We start from the raw sequence: 19,064 nt of genomic DNA on the forward strand, positions 1-19,064 counted from the left end.
CTATTTTTTTTTTTTTTTTTTTTTTTTTGGTATCGGGTATCGGGAATCAAATTCAGGACCTTGCGCTTGCAAGGCAGGCGACAGCCCCACTGAGCTTATCCCTGGCCCTATGTTTATCTATTTTTACTACTTTCTTGAGCCAAATTAAAATAGGTTTTTTGAATGTCCTTGTCTGCTAGTGCAGTCATCTCTGTCACTTTCTATTTTGTTTTGAGACACGTATTCCACGTTGGAAATTGTGAGTCTCTTTGTTGAATGTCTGTGTTTTGTTGTGTTCATTTGATGAGTGTTTTTTGTTTGGTAAGGAATGCCAGTCATTGTAGATTATTTTGATCCCTCAAAGGCCTGTTTTTTTAAGTTAGAGTTCAAAGCAGACCTAATCTAGAGAAAGCAGAAACCTATTACTGAATCCTGATCACTGCTGAGTCTCCACTGAATGTTCACTAGACATTGGGTTCATGTTTCATGTTTTCTCAGTCAGGAACTTGGCTTTAGGCAAAAATTCATGGTAATTTTATGGTTCACGTCATTTATTTCCTTTGTTTCAGGAATCATAAGTCTGAGCTGCTCTTTTTCAATTCCTGAAAACAACTTTGTTTACTTGTTTTATAATTTTCTAATTGTATAAATTATGTATAAATTATAAATTATATAAAATTTCTAATATTTTATAAAGTATATATAAATTATAAATTATTATTATAAATTTAATAATTTTTCTAATTCCAGTGTTTTAAAAATTATTAATACAGATGTTTTACCTGATTTGCTCTTCCTCTCTAGCTTAAAGCAGCAGTTAGTAGCTATTTTTCAAGAAGAACTTTTAAGCAAAGGTATTTTACTGAAAAATGAGATCATGTTTACATGTACATTAAACATACCAATGTTAATGTGATGGAAATAAAACAGACATAGTGATAAGTCCAAATGATATTAAATAAATAATACCAAATATTAAATAAATAATACCAGGTATGAAAGAATTTAAATATCATTGACGTAGTTGACTTTGTTAACACAGATAAATGTGTCCTCAAAGGTAAGTTGGCTAAGAATTTCGATTGTCTTGATGTATCGTAGTAGTTCATATGAAAATTTTATTAATCATATTTGTGCTTCATCCAATCAGAATTTCCTTTAATTCACCTTACTTATTTGGACTCCATTATGCTCCTTATATTCGTTCACAGGCAGGAGAGCTAAGGGGAATCTCTCATATATAAAAAATCTAATAGCAAAAAGAAGCTGTGCATGGCAATAGAAAAGGACAAGAAAATACCACAATACTGGTTGAAGATAGGTCTTTATAACTCCTCAGTATCTATGGAGATATGTTCTACAGGTGGAAGAAAAAGTATACAAAAATTAGAAATACATTTAATTTACTTTATGATGTCATGCGTTCTTTAACAAGTTTATAGGACGCATTTTTTTCAAATGTATGTATCTTTATTTCATCTTATTTTTGGCAGTGCTGGACATCAAACTCAGGGCTTTGAACATGCTAGCCAAGTGCTCTACCACTGCTTTACACCCGTAACACTCCATGTGTCTTTAAAACAATGTAAATAAATGATTTGTCTGGTCGCATGATGGAACTGTGTCTAGTCTCTTTCTGTCCTGGCTAAATAACTGGCCAGGACAACCGATTAACAGGTAAATGCAACTTTTGTTTAAAGTAAAGGAAAAAGGCGGGGGGGGGGGGAGAAAAGAGAAGGAAGAAAAGAAAACAGTGAAGAAAAGAAGAGCAAGAAGAGACAAGAAGAGTGGGCCATTGCAAAAACTTGAGGACAGCAGGAAAGCAAGTTAGCACTGGCTGTGAAGTCTATGGCCACAGTCTTCTAGGTCCTCCTAGTTCCCTTCTGTCAGAAGTTGCGCTTCCCAGCATCCTGCTGTGATCCACAGGCCACATCCTGTTAATGAGCCTCTTTTCTGGCTCAGGTTACATCCTGTATCCTGTTTTCAGCTGGCCTCCTGTGCTCAAATCTCCTGCCTCTGTTTCAAAACTCTAAAACACTGTAAACCCATGGTGACCTGTAAGAAAACATATTTACAGATAAAAACCATAATGAATTTTGTGTTCAATATTTCTACCTAAAATACATTTTATATTCCCATATAGCTATATTATATATTGACAATTTTTATTTTCAGAATCAAATCATTAAACTTCATGAAGATGCGTGCATATTATTTTATAGAAATAATTCTATATTTAATTCAATACTTACAATTCACACCACTATGCATTAGTTGAAACAACCAATTTGAGTAAATATATCATGAATTGTTCTTAATTGAATGTCAGATTTTAAAATGTTATATAGATATATAATGAGATATTCAGTGCTACTGCTTTCTAAATATAAAATCCACATTTATCACTGCACACATTTAAAAAGCATTTTGAATCATAGTAAAAACTGGATATATGCCTTGTTTTCATTGAGCTTATGAGGAGAAACAAATTTTCTTATCAGGGAGGATGAGAATGGATAAGTCAACGTGAAATGACGACATTGCAAGGAAAATAATTCAACTAGATGTGAAGGAATATACAGCACTAAGACACATTTGAGAAAGATATAGAAAATTTCTTAGGGCTCTAAAAAAAGTAAGTTTATGAAATTGGAATTTTGAATGAAAGCCAGCTTGTGATTTTGATATGTGGCTCTAAAATATTCAGTAGTAAGGATAACAGAAATTGCAAATCAGGTCTGCACATTGGTTATAGATATTCTTTATCTGTTTCCTCTGCTTGCAGGTGAAAAACTATGGATGACACTGAGGATTTGCTGTAAAATTAATGAATAAACTTGATATATACATATATATCAAATAACTTCAACCATGAAACTATAATCATCTAAATACACAACTGTGTATCTTCCAAAGTTGTACAAGCAATTACTCATTCTGTCCTTCATAATCTTCCTGAAAGTTTTTCTTTTCTTTTGATTTCTTTTTTACTACATACTCTCAGACAGAAATCAATTCTTGTTGTCATGTGGTCAAAAATTGGGGTGAAAAATGCAAAGTCCTCACTTTCTTTATTGAATCCTTAGTGACCAAATAACAGTTACTATGCTGTTAGTAAATTTTCTAAATGTAGCTGGGGATTTAGCTCAGTGGCACCATGCCTGCCTCGCAAGTGCAAGGTCCTGAATTTGATCCCTGGTACCAAAAAAACAAAAACAAAAACCAAAAATTTTTTTCTAAGTGTGTCCTCTTCTTTGTATGTGTGGTTTCATGTTGTGTATGCCTTCTGTTTATGTTATATTGTCAAAAAGCATCTAGTACATTTCCTGTCCATGATGATGTCGTCATATAAATGCCTTATTGAGTATATCATATATATCAAGTTTCCCTAAATTTTTAGTCATTTTCTTTTCTAATGTTTACATATAGTTATCCAGTAAAATTATATTTTATTGGCCATTATAGTGTCTCTTTATATTATGAGAGAAATTGGTTATGATGAAATAATATGTTATTCATCATTTCTGGATGTTTCAATAATGTGTTCATTGAGTCAATATAAAAGGAATTAGTGTTCTAAACTTTTTGAAAGCAATTTGTATAAAGACATCAGGCTCTGAAGAACAAGAGAAACAGGCAAAACAAACGTGTTGGAAGAAAAAGGGTGATGAATATATTATAATGTTTGTATTTATTTATTTATTTGTAGTGGCAAAGTTTGTTCAAGAAAGCAAAAATGAAGAGTGGGAGAGAAATCGGCTCTGCAGAGGGAGCCTGGGCCAAGTAAAGAGAAAAAGAGGGTAAGAGGAAAGACAGAAGTACATGCTGCATCTGAAACACCATGGTCTATGGTGGAAAGCTATGCTAGTGATCCTTGTATTTTTAAAAAGCACAACACATCAACTGATAACTCAATTTGAAAATAAATTTTTAAGCAATATTTCATACTTCCACTTTGTACATCAATTTTAGACGATAGCTTTAGCTTATTTTAGCCAAGCATTACATGATAGAATTTCATCTTTTATGATTTTAAATTAGGTCTCTGGCTGTAAAGTCTATTTTAAAAAAATGTTCATGCAATTTACTTTTAAAAAGTACTTTATCTTCTGGATTAGTCTTTGGTTCATAGAAAACTTGAAGAGGAAGTAGAATGTTTCTAGAATCTCTAACCTCAAACACTCACACCCTTCTCACTCTTAACCAATATCAACCTCCTGCATTAGAAATCTACACTTGTTATAGTCCATGAACCACACTGATGCTCTGGTATCACCTGAAGTCCACAATCACATTAGGGTTCATTATTGAAAATGTAGATGCTGCGGATTTTGGCAAATGGGTATGAAATGTGTTTCCCTTCATAGTATCACATGGAGTAGTTTTGCTGCTTTAAAAACTGTGCTTTGGATTTTCATGGCTGCCTCGACCCCTGGCAACCATATACCTTACTGTGTCCAGTTTCTCTCACCTTTTCTAAAACCTTATATAGTTGGAATAATACCACATTTACCCTTTTCAAATAGGCCTCTTTTACTTAGCAGTATCCATGTAAGAATCCTTCAGGATTTATGGCTGTCTTTTTTTTATATTGCTGAAAAATATTCCATTGTCTAGGTAGACTACAGTTTATCCATTCACCCACTGAAGGACATCTTGGTTGGTTCCAAGTTTTGTCAATTGTGAATAAAGCTGCTATAAAGATCCATGTACTGGCTTTCTGTAAACCTGAATATTTAGTGCATTAGGGTAAATACCAAGGAGTGAGAGTGCTGAATCATACGCTAAGAATATATTTTAGTTTTCTAAGGAACTCTTACATTAATCTTTGAAAATGGTGTTTCTATTTTGCATTTGCAAGATACAATGTATTTTGTAAAATGTAAAAGTTAGAAGAGCATATACCCAGAGGGCCAGTGGTAATTCTATGGAATGTCCACCCTTCTAGTAGAGAGTCTCCCCAGAGGTTCAGGTTCTCAGATGTGGCAACTCCACAGAGGTGGCTGCTGCCCACCTTAGACCGACATGGACTCTTGGGATCCTCACATAGCTGTCTATCACACACTCCACTGTCTCAATAAATTCACTGCCTAACCACATTGCTGCCTTTCTCTCTCCACTCACATTCTGCTGAACAGCAAATAGAGTTGTCCTTTTAAAATATGTCATCTCCATCTACTTTAATAATCTCCACTGTTATCCATCATAATGATATTTTGTGTCTCTTTCACTGACATGTAGATACCATGTGGACAATGACTCCATCTTTTCTCTTCATGGTTCCATTTCTAATGCCTGATACATAGTGCTTGGAAAAAAGTAGGCACCCAATAAATATTTATTTAATTATCCAAAGGAAATGATCAGCGCAGTAGAAAGTTAAATGCTCACAGAACATTTAGTGGAATCCTCTTATCCCCTACTCCTTTTATTTTGCTCAGACAATTCACTCTCCTTTGAAGCCCCATGGTTCATGTAAATCATAGCAACTTAGTCTATTCTGTCTGTGAGTAATTCTGTTGTGAATAGGCATATGACATTTTTTTGGACAATAAGCTGTGAGGTGACGCGATGATCAGCTTCTAAGAATTAGTTCCTTTTCCTAAGAGTCATGGGAATAGCTATCTTTTTATTCCTTACATTTATCCAGTCTGCACGTGACACTCGGGGCTGTGGAAGCTATTTTCTGGCCATGAAGAAATTAGCAAATAAAATATTTTCAGAATGGCTGAGGGGAACAATAGGAAAAACATGGTACTTGAAATCTTTAATTAAGAAAACCATGAGTTGCTGATGTTGGGATATTTTGTTATTCACAGTATTGTTTCCTTCGTCGTTAACCAGCTGAGACCGAATCCTGGTCACTTGCTGTGCAAACTAACTGTCTGTCTGTCTATCTATCTATCTGAATATATTTAAAGTTATACTAAAATTTATGCTTACTAATAAATTTTAAATATAGTATTCAACCTAATTCTGAGATATCAATTTAGACTTTTCTTGCTTTTTTTTTTTTTTTTTTTTTTTTTTTTGGTACCAGGGATTGAACTCAGGACCTTGCATTTGCAAGGCAGGTGGTGGAACCACCTCAGAACCTCGATAGGGTGTGCACAGACCTGGCTGTGTGCAGCGGGCTGATTTGGCGTTTTCTGTGCGGCGCAAAACCCCGGCAGGGCACGGGCAGACCTGCCTGTCTGCAGCGGGGTGACTGTGTCTTCCGCGTGACTCAGGACCTTGGTAGGACATGCACAGACCTTCCTGCATGCAGCGGGCTGAATCGGCGTATTCCGTGTGACTGGAGACCTCGGCAGGGCATGGGCAGACCCACTCGTCTGCAGCGGGGTGACTAGGCCTCTTCCGCGTGACTCAGGACCTCGGTAGGGCATGCACAGACCTGCCTGTCTGCAGCGGGATGATTCAGCATGTTCTCTGCGACTCAGGACCTAGGTAGGGCATGGGCAGACCTGCCTGTCTGCAGCGGGGTGATTCGGCGTCTTCTGCGTGACTCAGAACCTCGGTAGGGCGTGCACAGACCTTCCTGTGTGCAGCGGGCTGATTCCACGTGTTCTGTGCAACTCAGGACCTCAGTAGGTCATGCAGACCTGCCTGTCTGCAGTGGGGTGACTCGGCGTCTTCCTCGTGACTCCGGACCTCGGTAGGGCATGGGCAGACCTGCCTGTCTGCAGCGGGCTGACTCGGCGTGTTCTCTGCGGCTCAGGACCTCGGTAGGGCACGGGCAGACCTGCCTGTCTGCAGTGGGCTGATTCGGGCTGTGTTTCTCGCGACTGGGGACCTCGGCAGGGCGTGGGCAGACTCGCCCATCTGCAGTGGGGTGACTTAGCGTCTTCCACGTGACTCAGAACCTTGGTAGGGCATGGGCAGACCTGCCTGTCTGGGTGCTGATTCCACGTGTTCTATGCGACTCAGGACCTCAGTAGGGCTTGCAGACCTGCCTGTCTGCAGCGGGGAGATTCAGCGTGTTCTCTGCGACTCAGGACCTAGGTAGGGCATGGGCAGACCTGCCTGTCTGCAGCAGGGTGATTCAGGGTCTTCCGCGTGACTCAGGACCTCGGTAGGGCATGCACAGACCAGCCTGTCTGCAGCGGGTTGCTTCGGCGTGTTCGGTGCGAGTGGGGAACTCGGTAGGGTGTGGGCAGAGCCGCCCATCTGCAGTGGGGTGACTCGGCCTCTTCTGCGTGACTCAGGACCTCCATAGGGCATGGGCAGACCTGTGTGTGTGCAGCGGGCTGATTCGGCGTGTTCTGTGTGACTCAGGACCTCGGTAGGGCATGGGCAGACCTGCCTGTCTGCAGCGTGATTCCACGTGTTCTATGCGACTCGGGACCTCAGTAGGGCGTGCAGACCTGCCTGTCTGCAGCGGGCTGATTCGGTGTGTGTTCCGCGCAACTGGGGACCTCGGTAGGGTGTGGGCAGACCTGCCTGTCTGCAGCGAGGTGATCTGGCATCTTCCGCGTGACTCAGGACCTCGGTAGGGTGTGAACAGGCCTGCCTGTGTGCAGCGGGCTGATTCGGGGTGTTCGGTGCGACTCAGGACCTAGGTAGGGCATGGGCAGACCTGCCTGTCTGCAGCGGGCTGATTCGGTCTGTGTTCCTCGCGACTGGGGACCTCGGTAGGGTGTGGGCAGACCTGCTTGTCTGCAGCGAGGTGATTCGGTGTCTTCCGTGCAACTCAGGAACTCGGTATGGCGTGCACAAACCTGCCTGTCTGCAGCGGGCTGATTCCACGTGTTCTGTGCGACTCAGGACCTCAGTAGGGCATGCAGACCTGCCTGTCTGCAGCGGGGTGATTCAGCGTCTTCCTCACGACTCAGGAACTCGGTAGGGCGTGCACAGATGTGCCTGTCTGCAGCAGGCTTATTCGGTGTGTGTTCCGCGCAACTGGGGACCTTGGTAGGGTGTGAGCAGACCTGCCTGTCTTCAGTGCGCTGATTCGTTGAGTTCTGTGCAAGTCTGGACCTTGGGAGGGCATGGGCAGACCTGCGTGTCTGCAGCGGGCTGATTCCGCGTGTTCTGTGTGACTCAGGAACTCGGGAGGGCATGGGCAGACCTGCCTGTCTGCAGCGGGCTGATACGGCGTGTTCTTTGCTACTCAGGACATCAGCAGGGCAGAGGCACACCTGCCTGTGTGCAGTGGGCTGATTCGGCGTGTTCTGTGCAACTCTAGACCTCGGTAGGGCATGGCCAGACTTCATTTATGACCATTTTTACATGGTGAAGAATCACCCTCCAGTTACATATCTGATTATGATTGTGCCTCTGTAGTTTACTAAATCTAGTAAAGAAACAGCACAGGCTTCTCTCTTTTCAGCTGCATTTTTGGAAGATTTAGTAGTTGACCTTTTTGAAAGATTCCATTCAAAAAGTTCCATTGGATACGACAACCTCAATGAGTTCATATATGGGTATCTTTGGAGATCTGGACGTTGAAACACAGAAAAGAGAGAAAACCATGCTGAGAAAATGATAAATGGCAAATAAGGGTGGAGGAAGATAAATCTGGAGAATGCTGAGTTGTAATAATTCCACATGTTGGAAGAAAAGCAATCAAAGTAGATCCACATATTGTTTCCCAGCACTTAGCAGTCATCGCTGTGAAGACTCAGCCACTAGAGAAAATGAAGACGAAATGTGTTGTGTGTCACTCAGGACCTCGGTAGGGCATGGGCAGACTTGCCTGTCTGCATCAGGGTGATTTGGCATGTTCTGCGTGATTCAGGACCTTGGCAGGGCATGGGCACACCTGCCTGTGTACAGAGGCATGATGTGGTGTCTTCTGCGAGACTCCGGACCTCGGTAGGGCATGGGCAGACCTGCCTGTCTGTAGTGGGCTGAATCGACATGTTCTGTACAACTCAGGACCTCGGGAGAGCATGGGCAGACCTGCCTGTCTGCAGCGGGCTGATTCGGCGTGTTCTGTGTGACTCAGGACCTTGGGCGAGCATGGGCAGGCCTGCGTGTCTACAGCGGGCTGACCTGGCAAGTTCTGTGTGACTCAGGACCTCAGGAGGGCATGGGCAGACCTGCATGTCTGCAGCGGGCTGATTCGGCGTGTTCTGTGCCACTCCGGACCTCGGTAGGGCGTGGGCAGACTTCATTTACGACCATTTTTACATGGTGAAGAATCATCCTCCAGTTACATATCTGATTACTAGATTTAGTAAACTACAGAGGCACAATCATAAGGAAACAGCACAGGCTTCTCTCTTTTCAGCTGCATTTTTGGAAGATGTAGTAGTTGACCTTTTTGAAAAATTCCATTCAAAATGTTCCATTGGATACGACCTCAATGAGTTCATATATGGGTAGCTTTGGAGATGTGGATGTTGAAACATCGAAAAGACAGAAAAGCATGCTGAGAAAATGGTAAATGGCAAAACTAAGTTGGAGGAAGATCAATCTGGAGAATGCTCAGTTGTAATAATTCCACATGTTGGAAGAAAAGCAATCAAAATAGATCCACATATTATTTCCCAGCACTTAGTAGTCATCTCTGTGAAGATTCAGCCACTAGAGAAAATGAAGATGAAATGTGTTGTGTGCCACTTAGGATCTCGGTAGGGCATGGGCAGACTTGCCTGTCTGCAGCGGGGTGATTTGGCGAGTTCTGCGTGACTCAGGACCTCAGGAGAGCATGGGCAGACCTGCCTGTCTGCAGCGGGCTGATTTGGCGAGTTCTGTGCAACTCAGGACATCAGGAGGGCCTCGGCAGACCTCTGTGTCTACAGTGGGCTGATTCGGCGTGTTCTGACTCAGGACGTCGGGAGGGCATGGGCAGACCTGCCTGTCTGCAGCGGGCTGATTCAGCCTGTTCTCTGTGACTCAGGACCTCGGGAGGGCATGGACAGACCTGGCTGTCTGCAGTGTGCTGATTCGTTAAGTTCTGTGCAAGTCTGGACCTCGGGAGGGCATGGGCAGACCTGCCTGTATGCAGCGGGCTGATTCGGCAAGTTCTGTGCGACTCAGGACCTCAGGAGTGCATTGGCAGACTTGCGTGTCTGCAGCAGGCTGATTCGGCCAGTTCTGTGTGACTCAGGACCTCGGGAGGGCATGGGCAGACCTGCCTGTCTGCAGCGGGGTGATGTGGTGTCTTCTGTAAGACTCTGGACCTCGGTAGGGCATGGGCAGACCTGCCTGTCTGTAGCGGGCTGATTCGGCCTGTTCTCTGTGACTCAGGACCTCGGGAGGGCATGGGCAGACCTGCCTGTCTGCAGCAGGCTGATTCGGCCAGTTCTGTGTGACTCAGGACCTCAGGAGGGCATGGGCAGACCTGCTTGTCTGCAGTGGGCTGATTCGGCCTGTTCTCTGCGACTCAGGACCTCGGGAGGGCATGGGCAGACCTGGCTGTCTGCAGTGTGCTGATTCGTTAAGTTCTGTGCAAGTCTGGACCTCTATAGGGCATGGGCAGACCTGTCTGCAGCGGGCTGATTCGGCGAGTTCTGTGTGACTCAGGACCTCGGGAGGGCATGGGCAGACCTGCCTGTCTGTAGTGGGCTGATTCGGCCAGTTCTGTGCGACTCAGGACATCAGCAGGGCATGGGCACACCTGCCTTTGTGCAGTGGGCTGATTCAGCCTGTTCTGTGCGACTCAGGTCCTCGGGAGGGCATGGGCAGACCTGCCTGTCTACAGCGGGGCGATGTGGTGTCTTCTGCGAGACTCCGGACCTCGGTAGGGCATGGGCAGACCTGCCTGTCTGCAGCGGGCTGATTCTGAGTGAACCATAGAACAAGAGAAATACAATCTAGTGTTACAAAGGCAAAAGGGCCAAAACTCATGGAGTTAGGACAAGGTAAGGGCTCTTCAGAATTGGCAAGTTATGGCAGCACTTCTTTGACAGAATCCCAGAATAATCCCCATGTGGCTAGCTCCCAAATACAGTCACCATTTGGCGAACAGTGTACAGTAAAATCCTCTTGGTCACCTCTTAACAGACAGAAAACAAAGGAATTGGATACAGTAGTCATTCGTAACATGTATCAAAGAGATATGAACACAGGTGTTTCTTCAGCCACATTTTTTGAGGAAATAATATCAGTTGTTTTTTCACTTCTCTATATCCCTGTGGGAAAAAAATGTAAATGGTATATTAGAGATTTTAGACTACCAACTCCCATCTTCCCTCAAGGGAAACCTCAGAACTCATTCATGTTACCCTCTTGAAGCTGAAGTTATACTGCAGAAGCTTCAAAGCAATCTAAGAAATCTTACTTTCCAAACCAGGTCTTCAAAAAGCTGTAGGGCCATGTTACCACACTCCTTTTTAGAAAATGTCATTAGAAGACTTTTACTTCAGCTCATTCCTCCATCTATTAAATCCTCCCCCCTTTGGAAAAAACATATGGAATGAGTTCAGATTTTTAATGAGATGTCCACCTGTATCATAAATAAGGTTATGTCGGCCATTTCAAAACATAAAATCTGATTTACTAGCTATGAAAATCAATGCCTCTCTTCAGGAAAGAACCTCCAAAAGAGGTGGACTCTGTGTATGGCAATATTTTACAGATGTCTGACTCTGTTTCAGTACAGGAAAGTATAGTCAGCCGAAGCCCAATTATGGTTGATCGCATAGCCAGTTTTATTATCCAAGAAGTTATTGAATGGCATCTTCATCCATTTTTGCATGGAGAGGTTTTACCTCATCCAGGGACTCCACCAGATGCTGTATCTAATACGGTTGAACAGGTTCTTGATGAAGTCCTAGAATCATACAGGCCCCAGAAGCCACCATTTGTAAGTATTTGCCCTGATCTATTTATTTGTAAGGGAGATGGTTACCAAACTTTTATCAAAGATTTTTAGCCCTAGGCCTAGCACTGAATTTGAGCTGGAAACCATGACACAAAAAATAGTAAACTCTGTGAACAAGTATTTTGAAACAGGTAAAATTCACAATTTATGTGATGACAAGAAGTCTTTGCCCTATATACATATAGATATTGTAGATGAACTTGTCACCTCAGTTTATAGAAATGTCTTGAACCAGTATGGACTAGACCCTAACACTAATAAAGAGAGTGAAAATAGTGATATTTTTGTGAGAAATATTACTAATTTAATTGTAACAACTATTTCAAACTATCTTCTTCATCCGTTGTTTGCTGGTGATCTGTCAACTTCATCTTATTCCATCTTGATGGCTGAGAACATTGTTCAAGACGTCCTTAGTAACATAAGTCAATCTACCAAGTCAGACCAGAGCTTACTTCCATATAACACCTTACTGCCATATACATTCTTAGAAGATATGATCAGAGTACTATTATCAAGATTCTTTCCTTCATCTCCAAAAGATAAGTCAAAAGTGAATTTTAATGAAATTGCTTCCAACCTAATCAGTGATATTAGGATGAAGATTTCCCAACATGAAATTTGATTTTCAAACGATGAAGAAGAAACCAAGTTTGTTTATTCAGAAGATGATGTTCAAAATCTTGTTGATTCAGTATTCAAAAATATTTTACAAAACTGAGTCTCAAGAATTGGTGAAGCAAAATATTAAAAGCAACAATGATGTTCTTATTGATAGAATAGCAGGTTTCATCATTAAATATGTTTGCGAACAACATCTTCAGCCATTTTTGAATGTCAATTCATCTTCCTCATCCTACACGCATCTTGATTATAAGAGACAGGAGTCATTTTATGCCAGTGTTTACTCCTCAACTTTTTTGGAGGATGTGGTATCTGGAGTTTTAACCAAAATATTCCACAGGGTGGTTGGTATTGTATGAATGACAGATTCAGAAGATGAACTGTTTGATAAAGCTGAAAGACTCATACATTTGATAACAGAGGAATTCTCAAAAGATCAGGTTAGTGTTATAGAAAATGCTGAGGAACAGTTGTGTTTGCCTCCAATGCAGAGAGATGTAGTAAAAAATATTATTGATGCAGTATATAGTAGAGTTTTAGAAGAATATGAAATGGAAATCATGCCTCGTAAAGATTTTCTGAATGATATAAGGACATTGGCTGCTCGGATAACTAAAATCATCCTGACTGAAATTTTTGATTTCCAAATTCACCCAGATCTTATAGCAAATCTGCCTTTTAAGTCCCATTCCAAACTCAGTGAAAATGTTTTGATACACAGAGCCCAATATAATATTAGTAAGTCAAGATTCCAAAGACAGGCTTCAACAATATATACTACTATGTTATCACAAAGTCATTTGGAAAAAATAGTCACTCAACTTGTATCTCAGATTAATCTGCTGACATCCACTGTAGAACATCCAGATACTTCCCGATCAGGCTTAAGACAGCCATAAAACTGATAAATGAGATCATGTCAATAATTTCAAAAAGTGCAATATGTATCACTAAACATGGAAATGAAAAACAAAATATGATTTCAGAAAAAGATATACAATCTATGATTGATTCTATTTATGCTGATCTTTCTCAGTCAAACGTATACAAGTCTCTCACAGAAGACAAAAAAGGCCTAAGTAACATACCTGTTCCAAAAATACCAAGTCTTATAATAAAAGAAATCTTTAACCATCAAATGATAGATGGCAAAAGTAAGTTGGAGGAAGATAAATCTGGAGAAGAATGCTCAGCTGTAATAATTCCACATGTTGAAAGAAAAGCAATCAAAGTAGATCCACATATTATTTCCCAGCACTTAGCAGTCATCTCTGTGAAGACTCAGCCACTAGAGAAAATGAAGACGGAATGTTTAAAAAGAACTGGACATAGCATAGAGGAACTGAGACGAGCGTCAGTAAATGGGAGGAGTTACGCTGCTGTAAGCTCCCCTGATTTAGAAAACAGAGAGAGAGACGTACCTCTTTGGATACTACAGGTCGACTGGATATAAAGCCCTTTGAGCTAAGCGCAAAGGCAATGCAGAAAAACAAGTGACACTGAGACCCTTAGCAAATGTGGGAGTGCACGTCTGCAGTTGTTGCCAAGGTGGGCAGAGCACTGGCTGCACTAGCTCATCTGTACAGTCACATGACTCAACAGGCCTTGCTTCATCAGGTCTGAGACTCTCTTGAAAGGTCTTGGGCTATTTTTCCAAAGATAATCCACTTAGTCTAACAAGTTTCTTAATAATAGGGATATAAGTACATATCCTTGACAATAATACCAGACTGAAGTTATAATTGCTATTTCAAGTCTCAGAAGAAACATAAATTTGTATAATTCCTTTAGACCTTCCTTTGGCTATCTAAAGATGTTCAAAATGGGCCAGTTAGTAGAATATCAGGGTGCATGAAATCATCTAAAGTTATTTTAATTCTCACATTTAAAGCTCCACAGTAGTGTTGCTTTTTCTTTTAATAACATTCATCAACAAACATTAGACTGCAAACTCCAAACTCCTAGATTACACTTGTTGAGATTTAAATTAATTACGCTGCTATTTCCCATTTACTCTATCCTCTCAAGAGATACCCAGTTTCCTTCCTCTTCTACCCTTGTTCTAGACACAGCTCCCCATTGCTATTTTTATGAAACAGTTTCTGCTTGGTTTAGACACAGCCGTGTCCTGTAGCCCTATACACAGGCCATGAATAAATTAAATTAACTGAGACTTCAAAATGTCAAAAATTATTTGCTTTTTATAAGAAAACATCTAGTGAAGAAAACAAAATTGTGTGGGAAATGTATCAAGTTATATTATTCCATGACTCATTTTAATGTATATGAAAGCATCTTGTGTTTGTGGTGGGACTTTGCTAAGAGGTTCATGTGTGCTGAGCGGCATGGCCTGTGGCCTGGAGATGTCAAACAAGGTTTTCGACAAACATGTTCCTTGGGGCATCCACTCAGAATGAATTTTTTTCAACACTGTTCAGCACCCATTGAACTAAGGTTCAAGACTCATAAATGAGTTAATTACTTCTTTATATTTTAAAACTTAAATATTGAGACTGGCATGGATTGAGCCTCCTCTAGTAATCTTTACCCTTAGTTCTTTGCAACTTAGATCTCTTCGGGTTTTAAAATTACCTTTCATCTAGGTTGTCACTACATTAGCATAAACTTAGTGGTATTCATTTATATGTAAGTAACACTTGGCAATCAAATTTTTGTGAAAAGATTATAGAATATAATTACTGAAAATCAGTTTTAAATTATAGAATTGTTTGTAACAAATCCTACTTTAGGTACCAACCCTCTTTTAAAGACATTTATAAACCTCAGGAAGCAAAAAGTGAGAATAAACAAGAACAATTACTTGTGTCTTTTTAAGAGAAAGCAAAACAAACCTAGAAATGGAGGGAAGGAGGCAGCAGCCATAGATAAGTTAGTTAGGCACATAAAATTTGTGCAGCAGTCTGAGAATGAGCATGGTCTGTCCTCAACAGAGGGACAGAGAAGTAAAAGACAAAAAGAGATTAGATCAAATGCTAGTCTAGATCAAATACTAGTCTAGACATTTTTTTACTTTGCCATAGAATTTAATTTTCTGCTTTGAAATACCATAAATTCTCAACTTTCCTGACATCTGCATAGTAAAAACTCTTGGAATAACAAATGCCAAAGCCATGTAGACTGATTGCGGAATTTCTAGCCCACTCTTCTCTACTAGAATGGATAATCAAAATTGATTGTTTGAATTTTTTTAGAAGAATTATTTCTAATAATTTGTTTCCACAGAAGGTATTCATAAAGACACTATTATCTGAAAAGGAAGGAAGATAGACTCTAAAATTATTGAATAAATTTACAGGTTAAAACATGTGGTAAGAGGATATAGGAATGGGGCAATTCTGTTGTTTAATTACAACAGTCTTATCTTTGATCTGTCTTTAACATTGAAAATGGAAGTGGAAATTTGAGCAGGGAAGTGAGAAGACATAAAGATTTATGCTTTAAAGAATATTTTGGACAATATTCCTAAAGGATCAAGAGTGGAAGGTTATGAAGTAAAAATTCAGATTCCACACATTTGGCTACTCATTGGTTTTACAAGTGAAGATCGGGAAATATCTTGATCATTTTCTAAAAAATATGTGTGTATTTAAATTTCTCTATGATCAAATACTTAATTATCACTTCTATCACAAAATTTGTAAGAGAAATGACAAAAATCCCAAGTGATTATTTTGTAAAAAATGTAAAGTTTAAGCAAAATAGAACCTATGTTAGAGTTAATTTTTGGAATATGATCTGAAAGTGAAAAAAATTAGAAACATCAGAAAATAATGTATTTTTGTCTTTTTAAAAAAATATTACTTATAAACCAGTCAGTGGCCTTTGAAGATATTAAATTGAAACAAATCATAAGAAAATAGCTATGTCATAATAGTGCTAGGGAAAAAGTAATTGAGATGTTTCTGTTTAATATTTTTTGCACCTTCAATTTCAGGCTGCTTGCAGAAATCCATTTTGAAATATAAGAAAGCCTGATATCTCAAAGGTAGAGCTTTTAAAAGATGTTCGAAACAAAACAGACCTAATCATTCGGTTAGTGGTTCATGATATTGATCAGGAAGATACAGAATATTATACAGAAGATGATATAACTACCGATGAAAATGAAATTGTTTTAGGACAATATTTTGTACAAAAATCCATAGGAGAAGCATCTGAAGATGAAGTGAAAGAAGTTGTGAAGCTCATGCAAAGCAGAATTGTTTCTTCCAAGGCAGCAGCTGTCTCGGGCAGCATGAAAAAGTCTTCAACAAAACATTCTCAGTCCACAGCTACCTCAAATACTGAATGTATAGAGGCAGCCTCAAATCAAATAATCGGCTCTAACAAGACACAAGGTAATAAATAGGGCTACTGCTGAGCTCAGCATGGCCACTTCCAAAACCTTGACTGAAGCACACTCTTCAACGAAGAAAGAATCACGCCCCAAGGTAAGTGAAAAACATGACTCCCAGTGATACAAAAGAGTAGAGAAGATCAAAAATTCTATCCAAGAATGTATGTTCATTAGGCAGAAAAGAATATCAAAATATCTTATTTGGCCTCCTAAGCCTGTAAATATTTACAAACTAGGTAAAATAAGATATACCAATGAACTTCAACTAAGGGAAAGCAGATGATGCAAAGAAACTCAGATTAATTAGAAGTTGAGGGGATACATGGAAACCAGTTAGGAGAAACACAAGGTAATTACTTAAAATTATAGATTCTAGCCCTTTTGTATTTGGGCTGGTCATTGAACATTTCTCTGAGTCTCATGCCAAAGGATGGATCTAAGAGCTGCTTGAGACCGAAAAATGTTTAAAATATTCATAGAAATTGACATTATTGCCTAACAACCACATTAGTAGAAAAGAAAGAAAAAAAGGAGGGAGGAGAAAATTTGGCTGTGTTTAAATCCTTTCTCGTAATTGGTTACAATCTTTGGAAATACTACATAGCTAACTTTGTTCTTAAATAATAGTCTGCCATCTTGCCCAAATGTAACAAGTCACTGAAAATATTTTTAATATTACTCTTACAATCAGCCGTGAACTCCACTCTCACTGTACTGGGCAGTTCTTGTTACCGATTCCAAAACCTCAAAGGACAATGTAGGCTTCAATGGTTTATCCTTGTCTAAAAATATGCTCTGTTCCTATGTTTGGAGAATATACGATTTAGAATTCCTAATGAGAAAATTTTGAATTAATCATTCAATTGATATGATTCCCAGATTAACACAAGAGCTGAGATGAGCCAGAGAAAACTAATAGATACACCTTTGGTCAATTCAGACACACATATTTTCCCAACAAATAGACCAGAGTATGTATAAATGAGCTTGCAGGCTTCTGAATTCTAGTTATATCTCTGTTCTGCTTTTTAAACTTAGTAAACTATGATGAAGATAGATTTAAAGTTTAGAAATAGAAAATTCTACAGCTGTTCATGGTAAAAACTAGTAGGAGACTAGAAGTAGAACAGAACCTTCTCAACAGATTCCAAAGACATGCACTCCATACTTCCAGTGAGAACACCTTATATGAATGGAGAAGATACAATGCTTTCTCCTTAAGGTGGGGAACAAGGGCAGATATGCTTACTCTTTATCTGTCCACTAAAACTTTGAAAATTATATCCTTCAGACTCCACTAGGTTTATGTTATGTTTAAAATCTATTCAAAACTCAGTCTCATAATTTAGAATATCTTCACTGATCATTTCAAAAGAATTATACAAGGAAGGACATTTCAGTTAGAACTGTGGGGTTCATCCATCTTTAATCTCTGAAACACTGTCTCATTAAAGTATGAATTAGATTGCAAAAAGTCCAGTAAGATGAGAATGTACATATGAAATTCTACTTTTGTGTAATACTTGATTTGCAAATTTGCAGAATGAAGGAAGAAGTCTTGTTACTGAACCAATACATCACCTCATACACAGAATTATGAGCACATCTTCATACGACCAAGAAGATCTCATGTCATCTTCCAGGTAAATGAAATTAGAACAAACATAGAAATCTGAGTGTAGCACTTATGGGAAGAATGAGGTGCCTGGTAAAGGCACAAGTATTCAGCCTCAGATTGTCCCTTACTTGCCATTCTTTCCTCCCTTGACTCCTCTTTCCACCCCTTATCACACCCTCTCAAGTCTTCCCTCCTCATGACACAAATACTTATTAGAAAAACATATTTTTATTATTTATCATTTTTATTTTTTTCACTCTTGCTATCTAAGAATATGTATGTGAGTTAAATATCACTTTTGTGTATTCAACATCATACATTGACACGTCAGGTTGACCTTATTCAAGAGTTCTATATTGAGGATCAAACAAGCTTTCTACTAGTATATCACATATTTTCAACCTTCTTTAATCTCTAATTAGATTTACTCCTTTTTCCTTCCTTCTTCCCACCCCTGCAAAAAAAGCTGTCAAACCCACTTTTTTCTACTCTGGTCATAAAAGGCCTATCTTTATTTCTGTCTTTTTCTATTATCTCCCTTCTTTTCTTTCCTTTTTTAATGAACATTTTTCTTCCTTTACTTCTTCCTTTTTCCTTTTCTCATTCTCCCTATCCCAGCCTACTTGTCATCAGTACTAATCCACTGTCTTCCTTAGTTATTGAAAAACGTGCAGTTGTTAAACAAGTTTTGCATTATGTGTTGATACATAGTTGAT

The 19,064-nt window shown here is 39.7% G+C and overlaps 2 protein-coding genes across 11 annotated transcripts in view; one reads left to right on the forward strand and one right to left on the reverse strand.

Annotated features, from left to right (window-relative positions):
* Positions 1-1,284: 1,284 nt before the first annotated feature.
* Positions 1,285-19,064, reverse strand: part of LOC147828522 (PMS1 protein homolog 1-like) — a 165,754-nt gene continuing 147,974 nt past the window's right edge. For both annotated transcript variants that reach the window (XR_015450650.1, XR_015450649.1), the window contains one exon: positions 1,285-2,034. The gene's annotated coding sequence lies outside the window, so the exon portion shown is untranslated. The remainder of the gene's footprint in view (positions 2,035-19,064) is intronic.
* The window catches only part of LOC147828523 (fibrous sheath-interacting protein 2-like), a 62,061-nt gene continuing 53,809 nt past the window's right edge, over positions 10,813-19,064 (forward strand). For 6 of the 9 annotated variants that reach the window (XM_087209654.1, XM_087209656.1, XM_087209652.1 and 3 more), the window contains exons 1-2: positions 15,336-16,824; positions 18,273-18,373. In XM_087209654.1, coding sequence (XP_087065780.1) covers positions 16,762-16,824; positions 18,273-18,373 — 164 coding nt within the window. In that variant the 5' untranslated portion in view covers positions 15,336-16,761. Of the gene's footprint in view, positions 10,887-11,522; positions 11,732-15,335; positions 16,825-18,272; positions 18,374-19,064 lie in introns of those variants that run through there. The other 3 variants (XR_015450661.1, XR_015450659.1, XR_015450660.1) reach the window with 2 other exon arrangements.

This window comes from Heterocephalus glaber, unplaced genomic scaffold (assembly GCF_053883595.1).
Source record: "Heterocephalus glaber isolate CG9 unplaced genomic scaffold, H.glaber_assembly_v1.0 deba00001058, whole genome shotgun sequence".
Taxonomy (NCBI): domain Eukaryota; kingdom Metazoa; phylum Chordata; class Mammalia; order Rodentia; family Bathyergidae; genus Heterocephalus; species Heterocephalus glaber.